Here is a 25,305-nt window from a genome sequence, read left to right as displayed (position 1 = left end):
ACTCCCCGCAGTGTGACGGCCCCCATACCACTCCTGTGGTGGAAGGGACGGCAGGCAGAGACCAGGAGTAGAGTCTTTTTATTAATGGCTGCGTTTTCAAAGAACCGTTTTGTTACCAGGAAAGCTCCCCAGGAAGGGATTGCATTAGTGCAACAAGGGGGAGCCTTGATTTCTGGCTCTCCAGACACTTCCAGGTGGAGACTTTTGGCCTAGGCTGGCCACCGGGGACTCAGGGGTTGGGACGACACACAGCCCCTCCCCCGCCCTGACGGGGCGCTAAGGCACCCAGCCTGCCTGGGTGGGCAAAACCCCATGCCGTCAGCAGGCGGGCGGCCTGCAGCCCTCAACCTGCAGCCCTTTGCTCAGGAGGAAGGCGTCCTGCATGGGTTCACAACCCAGGAAGAGCTTCACCATGCCCTTGGCATCCTCAGAGCCCCCTGGCCTCAGAATGCAGCTTCTGTAGTCCATGGCAACGTGACGAGAGGGGGCAGGGCTGCAGGAGGGTGGAGCACCCCCTTCACTGAGGGTGTGGGTGTGGCCACCTCTGCTGTGACTCAACAAAGGGCAGAGGAGCAGGGGGTCCAGGGCAGGGCCCTCAGAGCCTGGCCGTCCCAGGTGGGTGGCACAAGCATCTGGGCCCAGGCCAAGGACCTCCGTGTTAGTCTGCACAGCAGGCCGGCCTCTCACCTTGCCACTCAGGACGCCCTCCTGCTTGAAAAGTGTGTCGAACGTGTCTGCAGTGTACACCTCACTGCACAGGTAGCCATAGGAATGGGCGTCGTAGCTTCCTGCCAGGTGGCTGAAGGTCGCAGGCAGGTGGGTCCCTGGGACACACGCGGAGAGGCTCCTACCCGGCCCCCTGGCCGCGCCATGCCCGTTCCCCAGAGCGGGGGCCTCAAAGCAGCCCTGTCTGAGTCCCCTGCCACTAGAGGGAGTATTGGCCCAACCCTTCTAGAAAATGGGGACCTTGCAGGCAACTCAGTGGAGGGAAACAAAGCAATATTTGCCAACTTTCTGCTGAAGCTCACGAGGGTTCACCCCTAAGCCTCTTACAAAGACAGCTGCCCGAGGCTCCGAGGGGTGAATCAGGGCTCGCCCTCCAGCACGGGGAGAGCGCAGGTTAAAGCGCTCATGAGGGAGTGAGCTGAGTCTCCGCACTGTACCGACATATACGGGCAAACCTCGTCGACGCGTTCCATCCGGGGTATGAAGCCCTCTCCTTCCTCTTCCAGGCTCTCCAGAAAGCACGTGCAGATAGGCCCAACCCACCCTTGGACTCCAAGGGCCACAGCTGGAGGGACCAGCCCAGCAACCCAGGCAGGAAGAGGCCAGAGGTCAGCGGGCCTCGGCCAGAGCCCGTCAGTCGGTACCCCTTCACACACCACCAGAGGATCCTCTTGACCTGGGCAGTAGCCGCCAACCGACCGCTAAGGTGGGCTCGGCATGCATTTGAATACCTGGCGTGGCTGGGACCCCGAGCATCTCCTCACAGAGGCGGGCATTCTCCTGGGCCGGGTACGAGGGCGTCTGCATGTGAAGGGGCTGGTCCAACTTGGCCAGGATGATCGGGCACAGGTTGAAGAGGCATGGAGGGTGGGAGGAAGGAGACGGGGGACTGGAACTGTGTCCAGGCCGCGCTTTCCAGCCGGGCGGTCCGGGAGCCCCTTTCCATTCCCTCAGCCCGGCCGCACCAGGGTTGGCCAGCCAGGACTTGATGAGCTTGTCCAGCAGGTCCTGGGGGATGGCGTTGCCCGTGCCCCACCGAGACAGGCAGCAGTGCAAGGGCTTCACAGGGCGCGATGCTCCAGGCCCCAGAGCCTTCCCTCAGGTTCTCATCACCAGCTGTCACCAGAGACAAAGGCAACGTGCCTTTCTTTTCATTTGTCTTTTTTCCGGCCCTCAGCCACGCAAAGGTGTGAAGCCCTGACACTCGCTGCCACGTGGATGCACCCTGAGAACACGATGCTCAGCGAGAGAAGTCAGACACAGAAGGACACACAGGGTGTGACCCCATTGAGGGGAAACGTCCAAAACAGGTAGTTCCACAGAGTCACAGTGGGATCCTGTTTGTCAGAGACAGGGGAGGGGATGGAATGATGTCTAAGGGCGTAAGGGACATTATTGGGGTGAGGGAAATTTTCCAAAACAGGTTAGAGTGACGGCTGCACAGCTCAGTAAAGTGTCCGCACGCGCTCCGGTGCAGCCTGTGAGAGCATCGTTCTAGGGATGAAGGGCTGACCACAGGAAGACTGAACGAGCACTGGGTCCTGGGCCTAGACGTTCAGCTAGGGACCCCCCCGTGGATAAGTCATTCGGATTGCTGAGCCTCCACAAAAACTGGCAGCAGCCCCAGGGCCTCACAAGTCACGGTGCTCCCGGCCCCAGAGCCTAGCCTCTGTTTCTCATCATAGGCTGTCACAGAGTTGTAGGCAAAGTTCCTTTCTTTTCATTTGTCTTTTTTCCAGACCTCGGCCACGCAAAGTTGTGAAGGCTTGACACTTGCTGCCACATGGATGCACCCTGAGAACACGATGCTCAGCGAGAGAAGTAAAACAAAGAAGGACACACAGGGTGTGCACCAACTGTTGGGAAACGTCCAAAACAGGTAGATAAACAGAGTCAGAGTGGGTTCCTGGTTGTCAGAGGCAGTGGAGGGGAGGGCGTGATAACTAAGTCCATGAGCGACCCTTTTGGGGTGAAGGAAATGTTCCAAAACAGGGCTGTAGTGACGGCTGCACAGCTCAGTAAAGTGTCGCCACGTGCTCTGGTGCAGCCTCTGAGAGCATCGGTCTCAGGAAGAAGGGCTGACCGCAGGAAGACTGAATGAGCACTGGGTCCCAGGCCCAGACACTCAACTGGCGTACCCCCGTGGGGAAGTTACTGGGACTTGCTGAGCCTCCACTGAGACTGGCAGCAGCCCCAGGGCCTCACAAGGCGGGGAACTCCCGGCCTCAGAGACTACCCTCTCGTTCTCATCACCTGCTGTCACCAGAGGCGCAGGCTACGTGCCTTCCTTTTCATTTGTCTTTTATGCAGCCCTCAGCCATGCAAAGATGTGATGCCCTGACATTCGCTGCCACGTGGATGCACCCTGAGAACACGATGCTCAGCAAGAGAAGTCAGACACAGAAGGACACACGGTGTTACCCCAAGGAGGGGAAACGTCCACAACAGGTAGATCCACAGATTCAGAGTGAGTTTCTGGTTGTCAGGGGAAGGGGAGGAGAGGGAATGATAATTAAGTACGTGAGGGACATTTTTGGGGTGAGGGAAATGTTCCAAAACAGGGCAGTAGTGTGGTCTGCACCGCTCAGTAAAGTGTCCCCATGTGCTCCGGTGCAGCCTGTGAGAGCATCGCTCTAAGGAAGAAAGGCTGACAAAAGGCAAACTGAACGAGCACTGGGTCATGGGCGTAGAAGGTCAGCTGTGTTCCTCCACGTCGGGAAGACACTGGGAATTGCTGAGCCTCCACCGAAACTGGCAGCAGCCCCAGGGCCTCACAAGGCATGGCGCTTCTGGCCCCAGAGCCTAGCCTCTGGATCTCAACACCGTCTGTCAACAGAGGCGCAGGAAACGTTCCTTTCTTTTCGTTTGTCTTTTTTCCGGCCCTCAGCCATGCAAAGGTGTGAAGCCCTGACACTTGCTGCCACGTGAATGCAACGTGAGAACACGATGCTCAGCGGGAGAAGTCAGACACAGAAGGACACAGAGGGTGTGAACCCACTGAGGGGAAACGTCCAGAAGAGGTAGATCCTCAGAGTCACAGTTGCTTCCTGGTTTTCAGGGGCAGAGGAGGGGAGGGAATGATTACTAAGGGCGTGAGGGACATTTTTGGTCTGAGGGAAATGTTCCAAAACAGGTTAGTAGTGATGGCTGCACAGCTCAGTAAAGTGTCCCCACTCGCTCCGGGGCAGCCTGTGAGAGCATCGTTCTCAGGACGAAGGGCTGACCACAGGAAGGCTGAACGAGTACTGGGTCCTGGGACCAGATGCTCAACTGGGGACCCACCCGTGGGGAAGTCACTCGGAATGCTGAGCCTCCACCGAGACTGGCAGCAGCCCCAGGGCCTCACAGGTTGTAGCTCTCCCGGGCCCAGAGCCTACCCTCTCGTTCTCATCAGAGGCTGTCACCAGAGTCGCAGGCAACGAGCCTTTCTTTTCATTTGACATTTTTCCTGCCCTCAGCCACGCTAAGTTTTGAAGCCCTGACCCTGGCTGCCACGTGGATGCACCCTGAGAACACGATGCTCAGTGAGAAAAGTCAGACACAGAAGGACACACAGAGTGTGACCCCACTGTGGGGAAACGTCCAGAACAGGTAGATCCACAGAGTCAGAGTGGTTTCCCAGTTGTCAGGGGCAGGGATGGTGAGGGAATGATAACTAAGGGCGTGAGGGACATTTTTGGGGTGAGGGAAATGTTCCAAACCAGGGCAGTAGTGATGGCTGCACAGCTAAGTAAAGTGTCCCCTCGCGCACCAGTGCAGCCTGTGCGAGCATCGCTCTCAGGAAGAAGGGCTGACTGCAGGAACCTGGGCTGACCTCAGGAAGACTGAACGAGCACTGGGTCCTGGGCCCAGAAGCTCAGGTCGGGGACCCCCCCGTGGGTAAGTCACTGGGACTTGTTGAGCTCCACCAAGACTGGAAGCAGCCCCAGGGCCTCGCACGGCGTGCCGCTCCCGGCCCCAGAGCCTAGAATCTGGTTCTCATCACCGGCTGTTAACAGACTCACAGGCAACGTCCTTTTCTTTTCGTTTTTCTTTTTTCTGGCCCTCAGCCACACAAAGGTGTGAAGCCGTGACACTCACTGCAACGTGGATTCACCCTGAGAACACGATGCTCAGCGGGAGAAGTCACACACAGAAGGAAACACAGGGGGGAACCCACTGAGGGGAAACGTCCAGAATAGGTAGATCCACAGAGTCAGAGTTGGTTCTTGCTTTTCAGGGGCAAGGGAGGGGAAGGAATGATAACTAAGGGCCTGAGGGACATTTTTGGGGTGAGGGAAATGTTCCAAAACAGGGCAGTAGTGATGGCTGCACAGCTCAGTAAAGTGTACCCACGAGCTCCGGGGCAGCCTGTGAGAGGATCGTTTTCAGGACGAAGGGCTGAACACAGGAAGACTGAACTAGCACTGGGTCCTGGGTCCAGATGCTCAGCTGGGGACCCCTCCGTGGATAAGTCACTGGGACTTGCTGAGCCTCCACTGAGGCTGGCAGCAGCCCCTGGGCCTCACAGGGTGCAGCGCTCCCGGCTTCAGAGCCTAGCCTGCGGTTCTCATCAACGGCTGTCACCAGAGTCGCAGGCAACGTGCCTTTCTTTTCGTTTGTATTTTTTCTGGCGGTCCGCCACGCAAAGGAATGAAGCCTTCACATTCGCTGCCACGTGGATGCACCCTGAGAACACGATGCTCAGCAGGAGAAGTCAGATACAGAAGGACACACAGGGTGTGAACCCAGTTAGGGAAAACGTCCAGAACAAGTAGATTCACAGAGTCAGAGTTGGATCTTGGTTTTCAGGGGCAGGGGAGGGGATGGAATGATAACTAAGGGCCTGAGGGACATTTTTGGAGTGAGGGAAATGTTCCAAAAAAGGTTAGTAGTGACGGCTGCACAGCTCAGTAAAGTGTCCCCACGCTCTCCAGTGCAGCCTGTGATAGCATCTTTCTCAGGACGAAGGGCTGACCATAGGAAGACTGAACGAGTACTGGGTCCCGGGACCAGATGCTCAACTGGGGACCCACCCGTGGGGAAGTCACTCGGAATGCTGAACCTCCACCGAGACTGGCAGCAGCCCCAGGGCCTCACAGGGCATGGCGCTCCCATCCCCAGGGCCTAGCCTCGTTTCTCATCACCGGCTGTCACCAGAGTCACCGGCAACTTGCCTTTCTTCTCATTTGACTTTTTTCCGGCCCTCAGCCATGCTAAGGAGTGAAGCCCTGACCCTGGCTGCCACGTGGATGCACCCTGAGAACACGATGCTCAGTGAGAGAATTCAGACACAGAAGGACACAGAGGGTGTGAAACCACTGAGGGGAAACGTCCAGAACAGGTAGATCCACAGAGTCACAGTTGCTTCCTGGTTTTCAGGGGCAGAGGAGGGGAGGGAATGATAACTAAGGGCGTGAGGGACATTTTTGGTCTGAGGGAAATGTTCCAAAACAGGTTAGTAGTGATGGCTGCATAGCTCAGTAAAGTGTCCCCACTCGATCCGGGGCAGCCTGTGAGAACATTGTTCTCAGGACGAAGGGCTGACCACAGGAAGACTGAATGATTACTGTGACCCTGGCCCAGACGCTCAGCTGGGGACCCCCCGTAGGTAAGTCACTTGGATTGCTGAGACTCCACCGAGACTGGCAGCAGCCCCTGGGCCTCACAGGGTGTAGCTCTCCTGGGCCCAGAGCCTACCCTCTCGTTCTCATCAGAGGCTGTCACCAGAGTCGCAGGCAACGAGACTTTATTTTCATTTGACATTTTTCCTGCCCTCAGCCTCGCTAAGTTTTGAAGCTCTGACCCTCGCTGCCACGTGGATGCACCCTGAGAACACGATGCTCAGTGAGAAAAGTCAGACACAGAAGGACACACAGAGTGTGACCCCACTGTGGGGAAACGTCCAGAACAGGTAGATCCACAGAGTCAGAGTGGTTTCCCAGTTGTCAGGGGCAGGGATGGTGAGGGAATGATAACTAAGGGCGTGAGGGACATTTTTGGGGTGAGGGAAATGTTCCAAAACAGGGCAGTAGTGATGGCTGCACAGCTCAGTAAAGTGTCCCCTCGCACACCAGTGCAGCCTGTGCGAGCATCTCTCTCAGGACGAAGGGCTGACCGCAGGAAAATGGGCTGACCGCAGGAACATGGGGTGACCGCAGGAAGACTGAACGAGCACTGGGTCCTGGGCCCAGACGCACAGGTCGGGGACCCTGTCGTGGGTAAGTCACTGGGACTTGTTGAGCTCCACCGAGACTGGAAGCAGCCCCAGGGCCTCGCATGTCTTGGCGCTCCCGGCCCCCGAGCCTAGCCTCTGATTCTCATCACCGGCTGTCACCAGAGTCGCAGGCAACGTTCCTTTCTTTTCATTTGTCTTTTTTCCGGCCCTCAGCCACGCAAAGGTGTGAAGTCCTGACACTCGTTGCCACGTGGATTGACCTTGAGAACACGATGCTCAGCGAGAGAATTCAGACACAAAACGACACACAGGGTGTGAACCCAGTGAGGGGAAACGTCCAGAACAGGTAGATCTACAGAGTCAGAGGTGGTTCCAGGTTGTCAGGGGCAGGGGAGGGGAGGGAATGATAACTAGGGGCGTGAGGGACATTTTTGGGGTGAGGAAAATGATCCAAAACAGGGCAGTAGTGATGGCCGCACAGCTGAGTAAAGTGTCCCCTCACGCACCGGTGCAGTCTGTGAGAGCATCGCTCTCAGGATGAAGGGCTGACCGCAAGAAGACTGAACGAGCACTGGGTCCTTGGCCCAGACACTCAGGTGGGGTCCCCTCCGTGGGTAAGTCACTGGGACTTGCTGAGCCTCCACCGAGACTGGCAGCAGCCCCAGGGCCTCACAGGGTGTGGCTCTCCAGGCCCCAGAGCCTACCCTGTCGTTCTCATCACAGGCTGTCACCAGATTCGAAGGCAACATGACTTTCTTTTCATTTGACTTTTTTCCGACCGTCAGACACGCAAAGGTGTGAAGACGTGACACTCGCTGCCACGTGGATGCACTCTGAGAACACGATGCTCAGTGAGAGAAGTCAGACACAGGAGGACACACAGGGTGTGACCCCATTGAGGGGAAACGTCGAGAACAGGTACATCCACAGAGTCCGAGTGGGTTCCTGGTTGTCAGGGGCAGTGGAGGGGAATGAGTGATAACTAAGGGCCTGAGGGACATTTTTGGGGTGATGGTTATGTTCCAAATCAGGGCAGTAGTGACGGGTTCACAGCTCAGTAAAGTGTCCCCACGAGCTCCAGGGCAGCCTGTGAGAAGATCGTTCTTAGGACGAAGGGCTGACCACAGGAAGACTGAACTAGCACTGGTTCCTGGGTTCAGACGCTCAGCTGGGGACCCCTCCGTGGGTAAGTCACTTGGAGTTCCTGAGCCTCCAGTGAGACTGGCAGCAGCCCCAGGGCCTCACAGGGTGCGTCGCTCCCGTCCCCAGAGCCTAGCCTCTGTTTCCCATCACCGGCTGTCACCACAGTCGCAGGCAACGTGCCTTTCTTTTCATTTGTCTTTTATCCAGCCCTCAGCCACGCAAAGGTGTGAAGCCCTGACACTGCCTGCCATGTGGATGCACCCTGAGAACACGATGCTCAGTGAGAAAAGTCAGACACAGAAGGACACACAGGGTGTGACCCCACTGAGGGGAAACGCCCAGAACAGGTAGATCCACAGAGTCAGAGTGTGTTCCTGGTTGTCAGGGGCAGGAGAGGGGAGGGAATGATAACTAAGGGCGTGAGGGACATTTTTGGGATGAGGGAAATGTTCCAAAACAGGTTAGTAGTGACGGCTGCACAGCTCAGTAAAGTGTCCCCACACGCTCCGGTGCAGACTTTGAGAGGATCGTTCTAGGGACGAAGGGCTGACCGCAGGAAGACTGAATGAGCACTGGGTCCTGGGCCCAGATTCTAAGCTGGGGAACCGCACCATGGGTAAGTCACTCAGATTGCTGAGCCTCCATTGAGACTGGCACCAAACCCAGGGCCTCACAGGGCACGTCGCTGTCATCCCCAGAGCCTAGCTTTTGTTTCTCATCACCGGGTGTCACCACAGTCGCAGGCAACGTGCCTTTCTTTTCATTTGTCTTTTATCCAGCCCTCAGCCATGCAAAGGTATGAAGCCCTGACACTCGCTGCCACGTGGATGCACCCTGAGAACACGATGCTCAGCGAGAGAAGTCAGACAAAGAAGGACACAGGTTGTTACCCCACTGAGGGGAAACGTCCAGAACAGGTAGATCCACAGAGTCAGAGTGGGTTCCTGGTTGTCAGGGGCAGGGGAGGGGAGGGAATGATAAATAAGTGCGTCAGGGACATTTTTAGGGAGAGGGAAATGTTCCAAAACAGGGCAGTATTGACGGCTGCACAGCTGAGTAAAGTGTCCCCACGTGCTCCGGAGCAACCTGTGATAGCATCTTTCTCAGGACAAAGGGCTGACCACAGGAAGACTGAACTAAAACTGGGTCCCGGGACCAGATGCTCAACTGGGGACCCACCTGTGGGTAAGTCACTCGGAATGCTGAGGCTCCACCGAGAGTGGCAGCAGCCCCAGGGCCTCACAGGGCCTGGCTCTCCCGGCCCCAGAGCCTACTCTCTCGTTCTCATCACAGGCTGTCACAAGAGTCGCCGGCAATGTGCCTTTCTTTTCATTTGTAGTTTTTCCGGCGCTCAGCCATGCTAAGATATGAAGCCCTCACATTCGCTGCCACGTGGATGCACCCTGAGAACACGATGCTCAGCGGGAGGAGTCAGACACAGAAGGACACACATGGTGTGAACCCACTGAGGGAAAACGTCCAGAACAGGTAGATCCAGAGAGTCAGAGTTGGTTCCTGGTTTTCAGGGGAAGGGGAGGGGAGGGAATGATTACTAAGGGCATGAGGGTCATTTTTGGGGTGAGGGGAATGTTCCAAAACAGTTTAGTAGTGTCGGCTAGACAGCTCAGTAAAGTGTCCCCACGTGCTCCGTGGCAGCCTGTGATAGTATCTTTCTCAGGCCGAAGTGCTGACCACAGGAAGACTGAACGAGTACTTGGTCCCGGGACCAGATGCTCAACTGTTGACCCCCCCGTGGGTAAGTCACTCGGAATGCTGAGCCTCCACCGAGACTGGCAGCAGCCCCAGGGCCTCACAGGGCGCAGCTCTCTGGCCCCAGAGCCTACTCTCTCGTTCTCATCACAGGCTATCACCAGAGTCGCCAGCAACGTGCCCTTCTTTTCATTTGACGTATTTCCGGCCCTCAGCCACGTTAAGGTGTGAAGCCCTGACACTCACTGCAACGTGGATGCACCCTGAGAACACGATGCTCAGTGAGAGAAGTCAGACACAGAAGGACACACAGGGTGTTACCCCACTGAAGGGAAACGTCCAGAACAGGTAGAACCACAGAGTCAGAGTGGGTTCTTGGTTGTCAGGGGCAGGGGAGGGGAGGGAATGATAACTAAGGGCGTCAGGGACATTTTAGGGGAGAGGGAAATGTTCCAAAACAGGGCAGTAGTGACGGCTGCACAGCTCAGTAAAGTATTCCCAAGCCTTCGAGTGCAGCCTGTGAGAGCATCGCTCTCAGGACGAAGGACTGACCGCAGGAAGACTGAACTAGCACTGGGTCCTGGGGCCAGACGCTCAGATGGGGACCCCTACGTGGGTAAGTCACTTGGACATCCTGAGCCTCCAATGAGACTGGCAGCAATCCCAGGGCCTCACAGGGCGCGTCGCTCCCGTCCCCAGAGCCTAGCCTCTGTTTCTCATCACCGGCTGTCACCACAGTCTCAGGCAACGTGCCTTTGTTTTCATTTGTCTTTTATCCAGCCCTCAGCCATGCAAAGGTGTAAAGCCCTGACACTCGCTGCCACGTGGATGCACCCTGAGAACATGAAGCTCAGCGAGAGAAGTCAGACACAGAAGGACACTGGGTGTTACCCTACTGAAGGGAAACGTCCAGAACAGGTAGATCCAGAGTCAGAGTGGGTTCCTGGTTGTCAGGGGCAGGGGAGGGGAGGGAATGATAAATAAGGGCGTCAGGGACATTTTTAGGGGGAGGGAAATGTTCCAAAACAGGGCAGTAGTGATGGCTGCACCGCTCAGTATACTGTCCCCACGCTCTCCGGTGCAGCCTGTGAGAGCATCTCGCTCAGGACGGAGGGCTGATCGCAGGAAGAATGGCTGACCGCAGGAAGACTGAACTACCACTGGGTCCTGGGCCCAGATGCTCAGCTGTGGACCCTTCCGTGGGTATGTCACTGGGACTTGCTGATCCTCCACTGAGGCTGGCAGCAGCCACAGGGCCTCATAGGGTGCAGCGCTCCCTGCCGCAGAGCCTAGTCTCCGGTTCTCATCACCGGCTGATACCAGAGTCGCAGGCAACGCGCCTTTCTTTTCGTTTGTATTTTTTCCAACGCTCCGCCACGCAAAGGAATGAAGCCCTAACATTCACTGCCACGTGGATGCACCCTGAGAACACGATGCTCAGCGGGAGAAGTCAGACACAGAAGGACACACAGGGTGTGAACCCACTGAGGGGAAAACGTCCAGAACAGGTAGATCCACAGAGTCAGAGTTGGTTCCTTGTTTTCAGGGGCAGGGGAGGGGAGGGAATGATAACTAAGGGCCTGAGGGACATTTTTGGGGTGAGGGAAATGTTCCAAAACAGGTTAGTAGTGACGGCTGCACAGCTCAGTAAAGTGTCCCCACGCTCTCCGGGTCAGCCTGTGATAGCAGCTTTCTCAGGATGCAGGGCTGACCACAGGAAGACTTAACGAGTACTGGGTCCCGGGACCAGATGCTCAACTGGGGACCCCCCCGTGGGTAAGTCAGTCGGAATGCTGAGCCTCCACCGAGACTGATAGCAGCCCCAGGGCCTCACAGGGCGTGGCTCTCCCGGCCCCCAGAGCCTACTCTCTCGTTCTTATCGAAGGCTGTCACCAGAGTTGCTGGCAACGTGCCTATCTTTTCATTTGACTTTTTTCCGGCCCTCAGCCACGCTAAGGTGTGAAGCCCTGACACTCGCTGCCACGTGGATGCACCCTGAGAACACGATGCTCAGTGAGAGATGTCAGACACAGAAGGACACACAGGGTGTGACCCCACTGAGGCGAAACGCCCAGAACAGGTAGATCCACAGAGTCAGAGTGGGTTCCTGGTTGTCAGGGGCAGGAGAGGGGAGGGAATGATAACTAAGGGCGTGAGGGACATTTTTGGGGTGAGGGAAATGTTCCAAAACAGGTTAGTAGTGATGGCTGCACAGCTCAGTAAAGTGTCTCCACGCGCTCTGGTGCAGCCTTTGAGAGGATCATTCTAGGGACGAAGGGCTGACCGCAGGAAGACTGAACGATCACTGGGTCCTGGGCCAGATGCTCAGCTGGGGAACACCCCGTGGGTAAGTCACTCAGATTGCTGAGCCTCCACCGAGACTGGCAGCAGCCCCAGGGCCTCACAGGGCGCTGTGCTCCCTTTCCCAGGGCCTAGCCTGCTGTTCTCATCACCGGCTGTCACCAGAGTTGAAGGCAATGTGCCTTTCTTTTCGTTTGTATTTTTTCCGGCGCTCAGCCACGCAAAGATATGAAGCCCTCACATTTGCTGCTACGTGGATTCACCCTTAGAACACGATGCTCAGCGGGAGAAGTCAGACACAGAAGGACACACGTGGTGTGAACCCACTGACGGGAAACGTCCAGAACAGGTAGATCCACAGATTCAGATTTGGTTCCTGGTTTTCAGGGGCAGCGGAGGGGAGGGGATGATAACTAATGGCATGAGGGACATTTTTGGGGTGACGGAAATGTTCCAAAACAGGTTAGTAGTGACGGCTGCACAGCTCAGTAAAGTTTCCCCACGTGCTCAGGAGCAGCCTGTCATAGCATCATTTTGAGGACGAAGGGCTGACCACAGGAAGACTGAACGAGTACTGGGTCCCGGGACCAGACACTCAACTGGGGACACCGTCGTGTTTAAGTCACTGTGAATGCTGAGCCTCCAACGAGACTGGCAGCAGCCCCAGGGCCTCACAGATCGTGGTTCTCCCGACCCCAGAGCCTACTCTCTGGGCCCAGATGCTCATCTGGGGACCGCCGCCTTGAGTAAGTCAGTCTTATTTCTGTGCCTCTACCGAGACTGGCAGCAGCCATAGGGCCTCTCAGGGCGCACTGCTCCCGTCCCCAGAGCCTAGCCTCTCTTTCTCATCACCGGCTGTCACCAGAGTCTTAGGCAACGTGCCTTTCTTTTCATTTGTCTTTTATCCAGCCCTCAGTCACGCAAAGGTGTGAAGCCCTGACACTCGCTGCCAGGTGGATGCAACCTGAGTACACGATTCTCAGCGGGAGAAATCAAACACAGGAGGGCACACAGGGTATGACCGCATGAAGGGGAAACGTCCAAAACAGGTAGATACCAGAATCAGAGTGGATTCCTGGTTGTCAGGGGCAGGGGAGGGGAGGGAGTGGGAACTAAGGGCCTGAGGGACATTTTGGAGTAAGGGAAATGTTTCAAAACAGGGGAGTAGTGATGGCTGCACAGCTCAGTAAAGTGTCCCCTCGTGCACCGGTGCAGCCTGTGAGACCATCGCTCTCAGGACGAAGGGCTGACCGCAGGAAAACGGAATGAGCACTGGGTCCTTTGCCCATACGCTTAGGTGGGAACCCCTCCATGCGTAAGTCACTGGGACTTGCTGAGCCTGCACCGAGACTGGCAGCAGCCCCAGGGCTTCACAGGGTGCGGCTCTCCAGGCCCCAGAGCCTACCCTCTCGTTCTCATCACAGGCTGTCACCAGAGTCGCCGGCAATGTGCCTTTCTTTTCATTTGACTTTTTTCCGGCCCTCAGCCACACTAAGGTGTGAAGCCCTGACACTCGCTGCCACGTGGATGCACTCTGAACACACGATGCTCAGTGAGAGGAGTCAGACACAGAAGGACACACAGGGTGTGACCCCATTGAGGGGAAACGTCGAGAACAGGTTCATCCACAGAGTCCGAGTGGGTTCCTGGTTGTCAGGGGCAGTGCAGGGGAGGGAGTGATAACTAAGGGCCTGAGGGACATTTTTTGGGTGAGGGAAATGTTCCAAAACAGGGCAGTAGTGACGGCTTCACAGCTCAGTAAAGTGTCCGCACGCGCTCCAGTGTAGCATGTGAGAGGAACGTTCTTAGGACGAAGGGCAGACCACTGGAAGACTGAACGAGCACTGGTTCCTGGGTTCAGACGCTCAGCTGGGGACTCCTCCGTGGGTAAGTCTCTTGGACTTCCTGAGCCTCCACTGAGACTGGCAGCAGCCCCAGGGCCTCACAGAGTGCGTCTCTCCCGTCCCCAGAGCCTAGCCTCTGTTTCTCATCACCGGCTGTCACCACAGTCGCAGGCAACGTGCCTTTCTTTTCATTTGTCTTTTATCCAGCCCTCAGCCACGCAAAAGTGTGAAGCCCTGTCACGCTGCCACGTGGATGCACCCTGAGAACATGATGCTCAGCGAGAGAAGTCAGACACAGAAGGACACTGGGTGTTACCCCACTGAGGGGAAACGTCCAGAACAGGTAGATCCACAGAGTCAGAGTGGGTTCCTGGTTGTCAGGGGCAGGGTAGGGGAGGGAATGATAAATAAGGGAGTCAGGGACATTTTTAGGTAGAGGGAAATGTTCCAAAACAGGGCAGTAGTGACGGCTGCACAGCTCAGTATAGTGTCCCCACGCTCTCCAGTGCAGCCTGTGAGGGCATCTCGGTCAGGACGAAGGGCTGAACGCAGGAAGAATGGCTTACCGCAGGAAGACTGAACTACCACTGGGTACTGGGCTCAGACGCTCAGCTGGAAACCACTCCGTGAGTAAGTCAATGGGAATTGCTGAGCTTCCACCGAGAGAGCCAGCAGCCCCAGGGCCTCGCAGGGCACAGCGCTCCCGGCCCCAGAGCCTAGCCTCTGGTTCTCATCACCGTCTGTCACAAGAGTCGCAGGCAACGTGACTTTCTTTTCGTTTGTGCATTTTCCGGCGCTCAGCCATGCAAAGGTATGAAGCCCACACATTCGCTGCCACGTGGATGCACCCTGGGAACACGATGCTCAGCGGGAGAAGTCAAACAGAGAAGAACACCCAGGGTGTGAACCCACTTAGGGGAAACGTCCAGAATTGGTGGATCCACAGATTCAGAGTTGGTTCCTGGTTTTCAGGGGCAGGGGAGGGGAATGAATGATAACTAAGGGCATGAGGGACATTTTTAGGGTGAGGGAAATGTTCCAAAACAGGACAGTATTGACGGCTGCACAGCTCAGTAAAGTGTCCCCTCGTGCAATGGTGCAGCCTGTGAGAACATCGCTCTCAGGACGAAGGGCTGACCGCAGGAAGACTGAACGAGCACTGGGTCCTGCGCCTAGATGCCCAGGTGGGGACCCCTCCGTGGGTAAGTCACTGGGACTTGCTGAGCCTCCAACGAGACTGGCAGCAGCCCCAGGGCCTCGCAGGGAGTGGCGCCCCTGGCCCCAGAGCCTAGCCTCTGGTTCTCATCACCGGCTGTCACCAGACTCGAAGGCACCGTCCTTTTCTTTTCGTTTGTCTTTTTTCCGGCCCTCAGCCATGCAAAGTTGTGAAGCCCTTACACTCACTGCCAAGTGGATGCACTCTGAGTTCACGAGGCTCAGCGGGAGAAGTCACACAGAGAAGGAAACACAGGGTGTGAACCCACTGAGGGGAAACCTCCAGAACAGGTAGATCCACAGAGTCAGAGTGGGTTCCTGGTTGTCAGGGGCAGGGGTGGGGAGGGAATGATAACTAAGGGCGTGAGGGACATTTTTGGGGTGATGGAAATGTTCCAAAACAGGACAGTAGTGATGGCTGCACAGCTCAGTAAAGTGTAATCTCGCGCACCGGTGCAGTCTGTGAGAGCATCGCTCTCAGGATGAAGGGCTGACCGCAAGAAGACTGAACGAGCACTGGGTCCTTGGCCCAGACACTCAGGTGGGATCCCCTCCGTGGGTAATTCACTGGGACTTGCTGAGCGTCCACCGAGACTGGCAGGAGCCCCAGGGCCTCACAGGGTGTGGCTCTCCCGGCCCCAGAGCCTACCCTCTCGTTCTCATCACAGGCTGTCACCAGATTCGCAGGCAACATGCGTTTCCTTTCATTTAACTTTTTTCTGGCCCTCAGACACGCAAAGGTTTGAAGCCCTGACACTTGCTGCCACGTGGATGCACTCTGAAAACACGATTCTCAGTGAGAGAAGTCAGACACAGAAGGACACACAGGGTGTGACCCCATTGAGGGGACACGTCTAGAACAGGTACATCCACAGAGTCAGAGTGGGTTCCTGGTTTTCAGGGGCAGGGGAGTGGGAGGGAATGATAACTAAGGGCATGAGGGACATTTTTGGGGTGAGGGAAATGTTCCAATACAGGGCAGTATTGACGGCTGCACAGCTCAGTAAATTGTGCCCATGAGCTCCGGGGCAGCCTGTGAGAGCATCGTTCTCAGGACGAAGGGCTGACCACAGGAAGACTGAACAAGCACTGGGTCCTGGGCCCAGATGCTCAGCTGGGGAACCGCCCCGTGGGTAAGTCACTCAGATTGCTGAGCCTCCACCGAGACTGGCACCAACCCCAGGGCCTCACAAGGCACGTCGCTCTCGTCCCCAGATCCAGCCTTTGTTTCTCATCACCGGCTGTCACCACAGTCGCAGGCAACGTGCCTTTCTTTTCATTTGTCTTTTATCCAGCCCTCAGCCACGCAAAGGTGTGAAGCTCTGACATTTGCTGCCACTTGGATGCACCCTGAGAAAACGATGCTCAGCGAGAGAAGTCAGACACAGAAGGACACAGGGTGTTACCCAACTGAAGGGAAACGTCCAGAACAGTTAGATCCACCGATTCAAACTGGGTTCCTTGTTGTCAGGGGTAGGGGAGGGGAGGGAATGATAAAGGCGTCAGGGACATTTTTAGGGAGAGGGAAGTGTTCCAAACCAGGGAAGTAGTGACGGCTGCACAGCTCAGTATAGTGTCCCCACGCTCTCCGGTGCAGCTTGTGAGAGCATTTCGCTCAGGACGAAGGGCTGACCGCAGGTACCTGGGCTGACCGCAGGAAGACTGAAATAGCACTGGGTCCTGGGGCCAAACGCTCAGCTGGGGTCCCCTCCGTGGGTAAGTCACTTGGACTTCCTGAGCCTCCACTGAGACTGGCAACAACCCCAGGGCCTCACTGGGTGTGTCGCTCCCGTCCCCAGAGCCTAGCCTCTGTTTCTCATCACCGGCTGTCACCACAGTCGCAGGTAACGTGCCTTCCTTTTCATTTGTCTTTTATCCAGCCCTCAGCCACCCAAGGTGTGAAGCCCTGACACTCGCTGCCACGTGGATGCACCCTGAGAACACGATGTTCAGCGAGAGAAATCAGACACAGAAGGACACAGGGTGTTACCCCACTGAAGGGAAACGTCCAGAACAGGTAGATCCACAGAGTCAGAGTGGGTTCCTGGTTGTCAGGGTCAGAGGAGGGGAGGGAATGATAAATAAGGGCGTCAGGGACATTTTTAGGGAAAGGGAAAAGTTCCAAATCAGGGCAGTAGTGACGGCTGCACAGCTCAGTAAAGTGTCGCCACGCTCTCCGGTGCAGACTGTGAGAGCATCTCGCTCAGGACGAAGGGCTGAACGTAGGAAGAATGGCTGACTGCAGGAAGACTGAACTACCACTGGGTCCTGGGCTCAGACGGTCAGCTGGGGACCACTCCATGGGTAAGACAATGGGACTTGCAGAGCTTCCACCGAGAGTGCCAGCAGCCCCAGGGCCTCACAGGACACAGCACTCCCGGCCCCGGAGCTTAGCCTCTGGTTCTCATCACCGTCTGTCACCAGATTCGCAGGCAACGTGCCTGTCTTTCCGTTTGTGCATTTTCCGGCGCTCAGGCACGCAAAGGTATGAACCCCACACATTCGCTGCCACGTGGATGCACCCTGGGAACACGATGCTCAGTGAGAGAAGTCAGACACGGAAGGACACACAGGGTGTGACCACACTGAGGGGAAATGCCCCGAACAGGTAGATCCACAGAGTCAGAGTGAGTTCCTGGCTGTCAGGGGCAGGGTGGGGAGGGAATGATAACTAAGGGCATGAGGGACATTTTTGGGGTGAGGGAAATGTTCCAAAACAGGGCAGTAGTGATGGCTGCACAGCTCAGTAAAGTGTACCCACGAGCTGCGGGGCAGCCTGTGAGAGGATCGTTCTCAGGAGGAAGGGCTGACCACAGGAATACTGAACTAGCACTGTGTCCTGGTCCCAGATGCTCAGCTGGGGACCCCTCCGTGGGTAAGTCACTGGGACTTGCTGAGCCTCCACTGAGGCTGGCAGCTTCCCCAGGGCCTCACATGGTGCAGCGCTCCCGGCCGCAGAGCCTAGCCTGCGGTTCTCATCAACGACTGTCACCAGAGTCGCAGGCAACGTGCCTTTCTTTTTGTTTGTATTTTTTCTGGCGCTCCGCCATGCAAAGGAATGAAGCCCTCACATTCGCTGCCACGTGGATGCACCCTGAGAACACGATGCTCAGCAGGAAAAGTCAGACACAGAAGGACACACAGGGTGTGAACCCACTTAGGGAAAACGTCCAGAACAGGTAGATCCACAGAGTCAGAGTTGGATCCTGGTTTTCAGGCGCAAGGGCGGGGAGGGATTGATAACTAAGGGTCTGAGGGACATTTTTGGGGTGAGAGAAATGTTCCAAAACAGGTTAGTAGTGACGGCTGGACAGCTCAGTAAAGTGTCCCCACGTGCACCGGGGCAGCCTGTGATAGCATCTTTCTCAGGACGAAGGGCTGACCATAGGAAGACTGAACGAGTACTGGGTCCCAAGACCAGATGCTCAACTGGGGACCCCACCGTGGGGAAGTCACTCGGAATGCTGACCCTCCACCGAGACTGGCAGCAGCACCAGGGCCTCACAGGGCGCGGCTCTCCCGGCCTTAGAGCCTACTCTCACGTTCTTATCACAGGCTGTCACCAGAGTCGCCGGCAACGTGCCTTTCTTTTCATTTGACTTTTTTCCTGCCCTCAGCCACGCTAAGGTGTGAAGCCCTGACACTCGCTGCCACGTGCATGCACCCTGAGAACACGATTCTCAGTGAGAGAAGTCAGACACAGAGGACACACAGGCTGTGACCCCACTGAGGGGAAATGCCCAGAACAGGTAGATCCACAGAGTCAGAATGTTTTCCTGGTTGTCAGGGGCAGGGGAGGGGAGGGAATGATAACTAAGGGCGTGAGGGACATTTTTCGGGTGAGGGAAGTGTTCCAAAACAGGGCAGTAGAGATGGCTGCAGAGGTCAGTAAAGTGTCCCCTTGCACACCGGTGCAGTCTGTGAGAGCATCGCTCTCAGGATTAAGGGCTGACCGCAAGAAGACTGAACGAGCACTGGGTCGTTGGCCCAGAAACTCTGGTGGGGTCCCCTCCGTGGGTAAGTCACTGGGTCTTACTGAGCCTCCACCGAGACTGGCAGCAGCCCCAGGGCCTCACAGGGTGCGGCTCTCCCGGGCCCAGAGCCTACCCTCTCGTTCTCATCACAGGCTGTCACCACATTCGCAGGCAACATGCCTTTCTTTTAATTTGACTTTTTCCCGGCCCTCAGACACGCAAAGGTTTGAAGCCCTGACACTCGCTGCCACGTGGATGCACTCTGAGAACACGATGCTCAGTGAGAGAAGTCAGACACAGAAGGACACACAGGGTGTGTCCCCATTGAGGGGAAACGTCGAGAACAGGTACATCCACAGAGTCAGACTGGGTTCCTGGTTGTCAGGGGCAGTGGAGGGGAGGGAGTGATAACTAAGGGCCTGAGGGGCATTTTTGGGGTAAGGGAAATGTTCCAAAACAGGGCAGTAGTGATGGCTGCACAGCTCAGTAAAGTGTCCCCACGAGCTCCTGGGCAGCCTGTGAGAGGATCGTTTTCAGGACGAAGGGCTGACCACAGGAAGACTGAACGAGCACTGGGTCCTGGGCCCAAATGATCAGCTGGGGACCCCTCCGTGAGTAAGTCACTGGGACTTGCTGAGCCTCCACTGAGGCTGGCAGCAGCCCCAGGAACTCACAGGGCGTGGCTCTCCCGACCCCAGAGCCTACTCTCTCGTTCTCATCACAGGCTGTCACCAGAGTCACCGGCAACATGCCTTTCTTTTCATTTTCTTTTTTCCGGCCCTCAGCCATACTAAGCTGTGAAGCCCTGACACTCGCTGCCACGGGGATGCACCCTGAGAACACGATGCTCAGTGAGAGAAGTCAGACACAGAAGGACACACAGGGTGTGTCCCCACTGAGGGGAAACGCCCAGAACAGGTAGATCCACAGAGTCAGAGTGGGTTCCTGGTTGTCAGGGGCTGGAGAGGGAAGGGAATGATAACTAAGGGCGTGAGGGACATTTTTCGGGTGAGGGAAGTGTTCCAAAACAGGTTAGTAGTGACAGCTGCACCGCTCAGTAAAGTGTCCCCTCGCGCTCCGATGCAGCCTTTGAGAGGATCGTTCTAGGGACAAAAGGCTGACCGCAGGAAGACTGAACTAGCTCTGGGTCCTGGGCCCAGTTTCTCAGCTGGGTAATCCCCCCGTGGGTAAGTCACTCAGATTGCTGAGCCTCCACCGAGACTGGCATCAGCCCCAGGGCCTCACAGGGCGCGGCGGTCCGATCCCCAGGGCCTAGCCTCTGTTTCTCATCACCGGCTGTCATCAGAGTCGCAGGCAACGTTCTTTTCTTTTCATTTGTCTTTTTTCCGGCCCTCAGCCATGCAAAGGTGTGAAGTCCTGAAACTCGCTGCCACGTGGATGCACCCTGAGAACACGATGTTCAGCGACAGAAGACAGACACAGAAGGACACACAGGGTGTGAACCCACTGAGGGGAAACATCCAGAACAGGTACATCCACAGAGTGAGAGTGGGTTCCTGGTTGTCATTGGCAATGGAGGGGTGGGAGTCATATCTAAGGGCCTCAGGGACATTTTTAGGGTGAGGGAAATGTTCCAAAAAAGGGCAGTAGTGACGGCGGCAACGCTCAGTAAATTGTCCCCATGAGCTCTGGGGCAGCCTGTGAGAGCATCGTTCTCAGGATGAAGGGCTGACCACAGGAAGACTGACCTAGCACTGAGTCCTGGGTTCAGACGCTCAGCTGGGGACCCCTCAGTGGGTTAGTCACTGAGACTTGCTGAGCCTCCACTGAGACTGGCAGCAGCCCCAGGGCATCGCTGGGTGCAGCACTCCAGGCCCCTGAGCCTAGCCTCCAGTTCTCATAACCGGCTGTCACCAGAGTTGAAGGCAACGTGCCTTTCTTTTCGTTTGTATTTTTTCCGGCGCTCAGCCACACAAAGGTATGAAGCCCTCACATTTGCTGCCACGTGGATGCACCCTGAGAACACGATGCTCAGCGGAAAAAGTCAGACACAGAAGGACACACATGGTGTGAACCCCCTGACGGGAAACGTCCAGAACAGGTAGATCCACAGAGTCAGAGTTGGTTCCTGGTTTTCAGGGCCAGGGGAGGGGAGGGAATGATAACTAAGGGCATGAGGGACATTTTTGGGATGAGGGAAATGTTCCAAAACAGGTTAGTAGTGACGGCTGCACAACTCAGTAAAGTGTCCCCACACGCTCCGGAGCAGCCTGTGATAGCATCTTTCTCAGGCCGAAGGGCTGACCACAGATAGACTGAACGAGTACTGGGTCCCGGGACCAGATGCTCAACTGGGGATCCCGCCGTGGTTAACTCACTGGGAATGCTGAGCTTCCACCGAGACTGGCAGCAGCCCCAGGGCCTCACAGGGTGTGGCGCTCCCTTCCCCAGGTCCTAGCCTCTGTTTCTCATCACCGGCTGTCAGCAGATTCGAAGGCAACGTGCCTTTCTTTTCGTTTGTATTTTTTCCGGCGTTCAGCCACGCTAAGATATGAAGCCCTCATATTCGCTGCCACGTGGATGCACCCTGAGGTCACGATGCTCAGTGAGAGAAGTCAAACACAGAAGGACATACAGGGTGTGACTCCACTGAGTGGAAACGCCCATAACAGATAGATCCAGAGAGTCAGAGTGGGTTCCTGGTTGTCAGGGGCAGGGGAGGGGAGGGAGTGATAAATAAGGGCGTCAGGGACATTTTTAGGGAGAGGGCAATGTTCCAAAACAGGGCAGTAGTGTTGGCTGCCCAGCTCAGTAAAGTGTCCCCTCGCGCACCGGTGCAGTCTGTGAGAGCATCACTCTCAGGACGAAGGGCTGACCACAGGAAGACTAAACGAGCACTGGGTCCTAGGCCCATACGCTTAGTTGGGGAACCCTACATGGGTAAGTCACTGTGACTTGCTGAGCCTCCACCGAGACTGGCAGCAGCCCCAGGGCCTCGCAAGGCGTGGTGCTCCCGGCCACAGAGCCTAGCCTCTGATTCTTATCACCGGCTGTCACCAGAGTCGCAGGCAACGTGCTTTTCTTTTTGTTTGTCTTTTTTCCGGACCTCAGCCATTCAAAGATGTGAAGCCCTGACACTCGCTGCCACGTGGATGCACCCTGAGAACACGATGCTCAGTGAGAGAAGTCAGACACAGAAGGACACACAGGGTGTGTCCCCACTGAGGGGAAACGCCCAGAACAGGTAGATCCACAGAGTCAGAGTGGGTTCCTGGTTGTCAGCGGCTGGAGAGGGAAGGGAATGATAACTAAGGGCGTGAGGGACATTTTTGGGGAGAGGGAAGTGTTCCAAAACAGGTTAGCAATGACGGCTGCACAGCTCAGTAAAGTGTCCCCTCGCGCTCCGGTGCCGCCTTTGAGAGTATCGTTCTAGGGACAAAGGGCTGACAGCAGGAAAACTGAACGAGCACTGGGTCGTGGGCCCAGATGCTCAGCTGGGGAACCCCCCCTGGGTAAGTCACTCAGATTGCTGAGCCTCCACCGAGACTGGCAGCAGCCCCAGGGCCTCACAGGTTGTGGCGCTCCCATCTGCAGGGCCTAGCCTCTGTTTCTCATCACCGGCTGTCATCAGAGTCGCAGGCAACGTTCCTTTCTTTTCATTTGTCTTTTTTCCGGCCCTCAGCCATGCTAAGGTGTGAAGCCCTGACACTCGCTGCCACGTGGTTGCAGCCTGAGAACACGATGCTCAGTGAGAGAAGTCAGACATGGAAGGATACAATGTGTGTGACCCCATTGAAGGGAAACGTCCGGAACAGGTAGATCCACAGAGTCAGAGTGGGTTCCTGGTTGTCAGGGGCAGGGGAGGGGAGGGAATGTTAACTAAGGGCGTGTGGTACTTTTTTGGGGTGAGGGAAATGTTCCAAATAGGTTAGTAGTGATGGCTGTATAGCTCAGTAAATTGTCTGCACGCGCTGTGTTGTAGCATGTGAGAGCATCGCTCTCAGGACGAAGGGCTGACTACTGGAAGACTGAACGAGCACTGGGTCCTGGGCCTCGACGCTCATCTGTGGACCGCCTCCTTGGGTAAGTCAGTCTTATTGTTGTGCCTCTACCGAGACTGGCAGCAGCCATAGGGCCTCTCAGGGCGCAGTGCTCCCGTCCCCAGAGCCTAGACTGTCTTTCTCATCACTGGCTGTCACCAGAGTCGCAGACAACGTGCCTTTCTTTTCACTTGTGTTTTGTCCGGTTCTCAGCCATGCAAGGGTGTGCAGCCCTGACACTCGCTGCCACGTGGATGCACCCTGAGAATACGATGCCCAGCGAGAGAAGTCAGACACAGAAGGACACACAGGGTGTGACCCCACTGAGGGCAAACGTCCAGAACAGGTAGATCCACAGAGTCAGAGTTGATTCCTGGTTGTCAGGGGTAGTGGAGGGGAGGAAATGGTAACTAAGGGTGTGAGGGACATTTTTGGGGTGAGGGAAATGATCCAAAACAGGGCAGTAGTGACGTCTGCACAGCTCAGTAAAGTTACCCCGCACGCACCTGTGCAGCCTGTGAGAGCATCAGTCTCAGGACGAAGGGCTGACTGTGGAAGACTGAACGAGCACTGGGTCCTGCTCCCAGAGGCCCGGGTGGGGAACTCTCCATGGGTAAGTCACTGGGACTTGCTGATCCTCCACCGAGACTGGCAGCAGCCCCAGGGCCTCAAAAGGCGCGACGCTCCCGTCCCCAGAGCCTAGCCTCTGGTTCTCATCACCGGCTGTCACCAGAGTTGCAGGCAACATTCCTCTCATTTCCTTTGCTTTTTTTTCGGCCCTCAGCCATGCTAAGGTGTGAAGCCCTGACACTCGCTGCCACGTGCATGCACCCTGAGAACACGATGCTCAGTGAGAGAAGTCAGACACAGAGGACACACAGGGTGTGACCCCACTGAGGGGATACGTCTAGAACAGGTACATCCACAGAGTCAGAGTGGGTTCCTGGTTTTCAGGGGCAGGGGAGGGGAGGGAATGATAACTAAGGGCGTGAGGGAGATTTTTGGGCTGTGGGAAATGTTCCAAAACAGGTTAGTAGTGACGGCTGCACAGCTCAGTAAAGTGTCCCCAGGCGCTCCGGTGCAGCCTGTGAGTGCATCGCTCTCAGGACGAACGGCTGACCGCAGAAAAACGGAACGAGCACTGGGTCCTGGCCCGAGAAGCTCAGTTGGGTAACACCCCGTGGGGAAGTCACTGGGACTTGCTGAGCCTCCACCGTGACTGGCAGCAGCCCCAGGACCTCACAGTGCGCGGCGCTCCCGGCCCCATAACCTAGCCTCTGGTTCTCATCACCGGCTGTCACCAGAGTCCCAGGCAACGTGCCTTTCTTTTCTTTTGTCTTTTATAAAGGCAACTCTTGAATACATGTATTTAACATGCAGGGACTCAGTCCTGACTCCTTCATCTGGGGCTTCCTGCCTCCACAGTCTCGAGGATATCCACTTCCATTGTTTACACGCCCTTGCATGGGGTTTGATTATGGAAACTAACACCAAGGGCGTCACCACGTGAGGGTTGACATCAGCGGAAGAATACCTTGGCGATGGCCTGCCTGAGGACCACGGGAGAGGCCGGGCCCTCCCCGCCCCTTGCCTGCAGCTCCACGCCCGCACCCTCCTGGGAGCGGAGCTGGTGCATTGCTAGGCAGAACTCATGGAGGTAGGTCTCCAGCTCAAGTGATGGAAGGTGTCATGGAGCATTGTGCTGAAAGTGGTCAGGGAGCATTTTGATGAAAGGGCTCATGGAGCATTGTGATGACAAAGGTCATGGAGTACTGTGATGACAAAGTCATGGAGCATTGTGATGACAAGAATCATGGTGAATGGTGATGTCAGGGGCGTTTGATGACAGGCGTTATGGAGCATTGTGATGACAAGGGCCATGGAGCATTGTTGAGACAGGGGTCATGGAGCATTGGGACGAAACACGTCATGGAGCATTGTGATTAAAGTGATCATGGAGCATTTTGATGAAAGGGGTCATGTAGCATTGTGATGACAACAGCCATGGAGCATTGTGATGACAATGGCATGGGGAATTGGGATGACAAGAACCATGGAGGATTGTGATGTCAGGGTTCATAGGGCCTTGTGATGAAAGGGGTCATGGAGCATTGTGATGACAAGTGTCATGGAGCATTTTGATGACAGGGGCCATGATGCATTTTGATGTCAGGGGTTATGGAGCATTGTGATGAAAGGTGTACTGGAGCATTGTGGTGACAGAGGGCATGGAG

The 25,305-nt window shown here is 56.1% G+C and overlaps 1 protein-coding gene across 1 annotated transcript; it reads right to left on the bottom strand.

Annotated features, from left to right (window-relative positions):
• Positions 1-318: 318 nt before the first annotated feature.
• LOC137760715 (thimet oligopeptidase-like) lies at positions 319-24,707 on the bottom strand. Its single transcript, XM_068537625.1, has 4 exons — positions 24,606-24,707; positions 1,458-1,734; positions 688-824; positions 319-474 (listed from the first exon to the last, which is right to left on the bottom strand). Exons 1-4 carry the CDS (start codon positions 24,705-24,707, stop codon positions 319-321), a joined length of 672 nt encoding a protein of 223 aa, XP_068393726.1.
• Between the last annotated feature and the right edge of the window lie 598 nt (positions 24,708-25,305).

This window comes from Eschrichtius robustus, chromosome 3 (assembly GCF_028021215.1).
Source record: "Eschrichtius robustus isolate mEscRob2 chromosome 3, mEscRob2.pri, whole genome shotgun sequence".
Classification (NCBI taxonomy): Eukaryota; Metazoa; Chordata; class Mammalia; order Artiodactyla; family Eschrichtiidae; genus Eschrichtius; species Eschrichtius robustus.
This window is presented reverse-complemented; position numbering and strand designations above follow the sequence as displayed.

What these genes read in the sequence shown, in the direction of transcription:
- LOC137760715 (XM_068537625.1), bottom strand. Translation starts at nt 24,707, where the DNA reads ATGCACCAGCTCCGCTCCCAGGAGGGTGCGGGCGTGGAGCTGCAGGCA. An exon ending in TCAGGCAGGCCATCGCCAAG is followed by an intron (nt 1,735 to 24,605) that starts GTATTCTTCCGC and finishes GCCATCCCCCAG; the next exon opens with GACCTGCTGGACAAGCTCAT. An exon ending in AGGGCGTCCTGAGTGGCAAG is followed by an intron (nt 475 to 687) that starts GTGAGAGGCCGG and finishes CCCTCTCGTCAC; the next exon opens with GTTGCCATGGACTACAGAAG.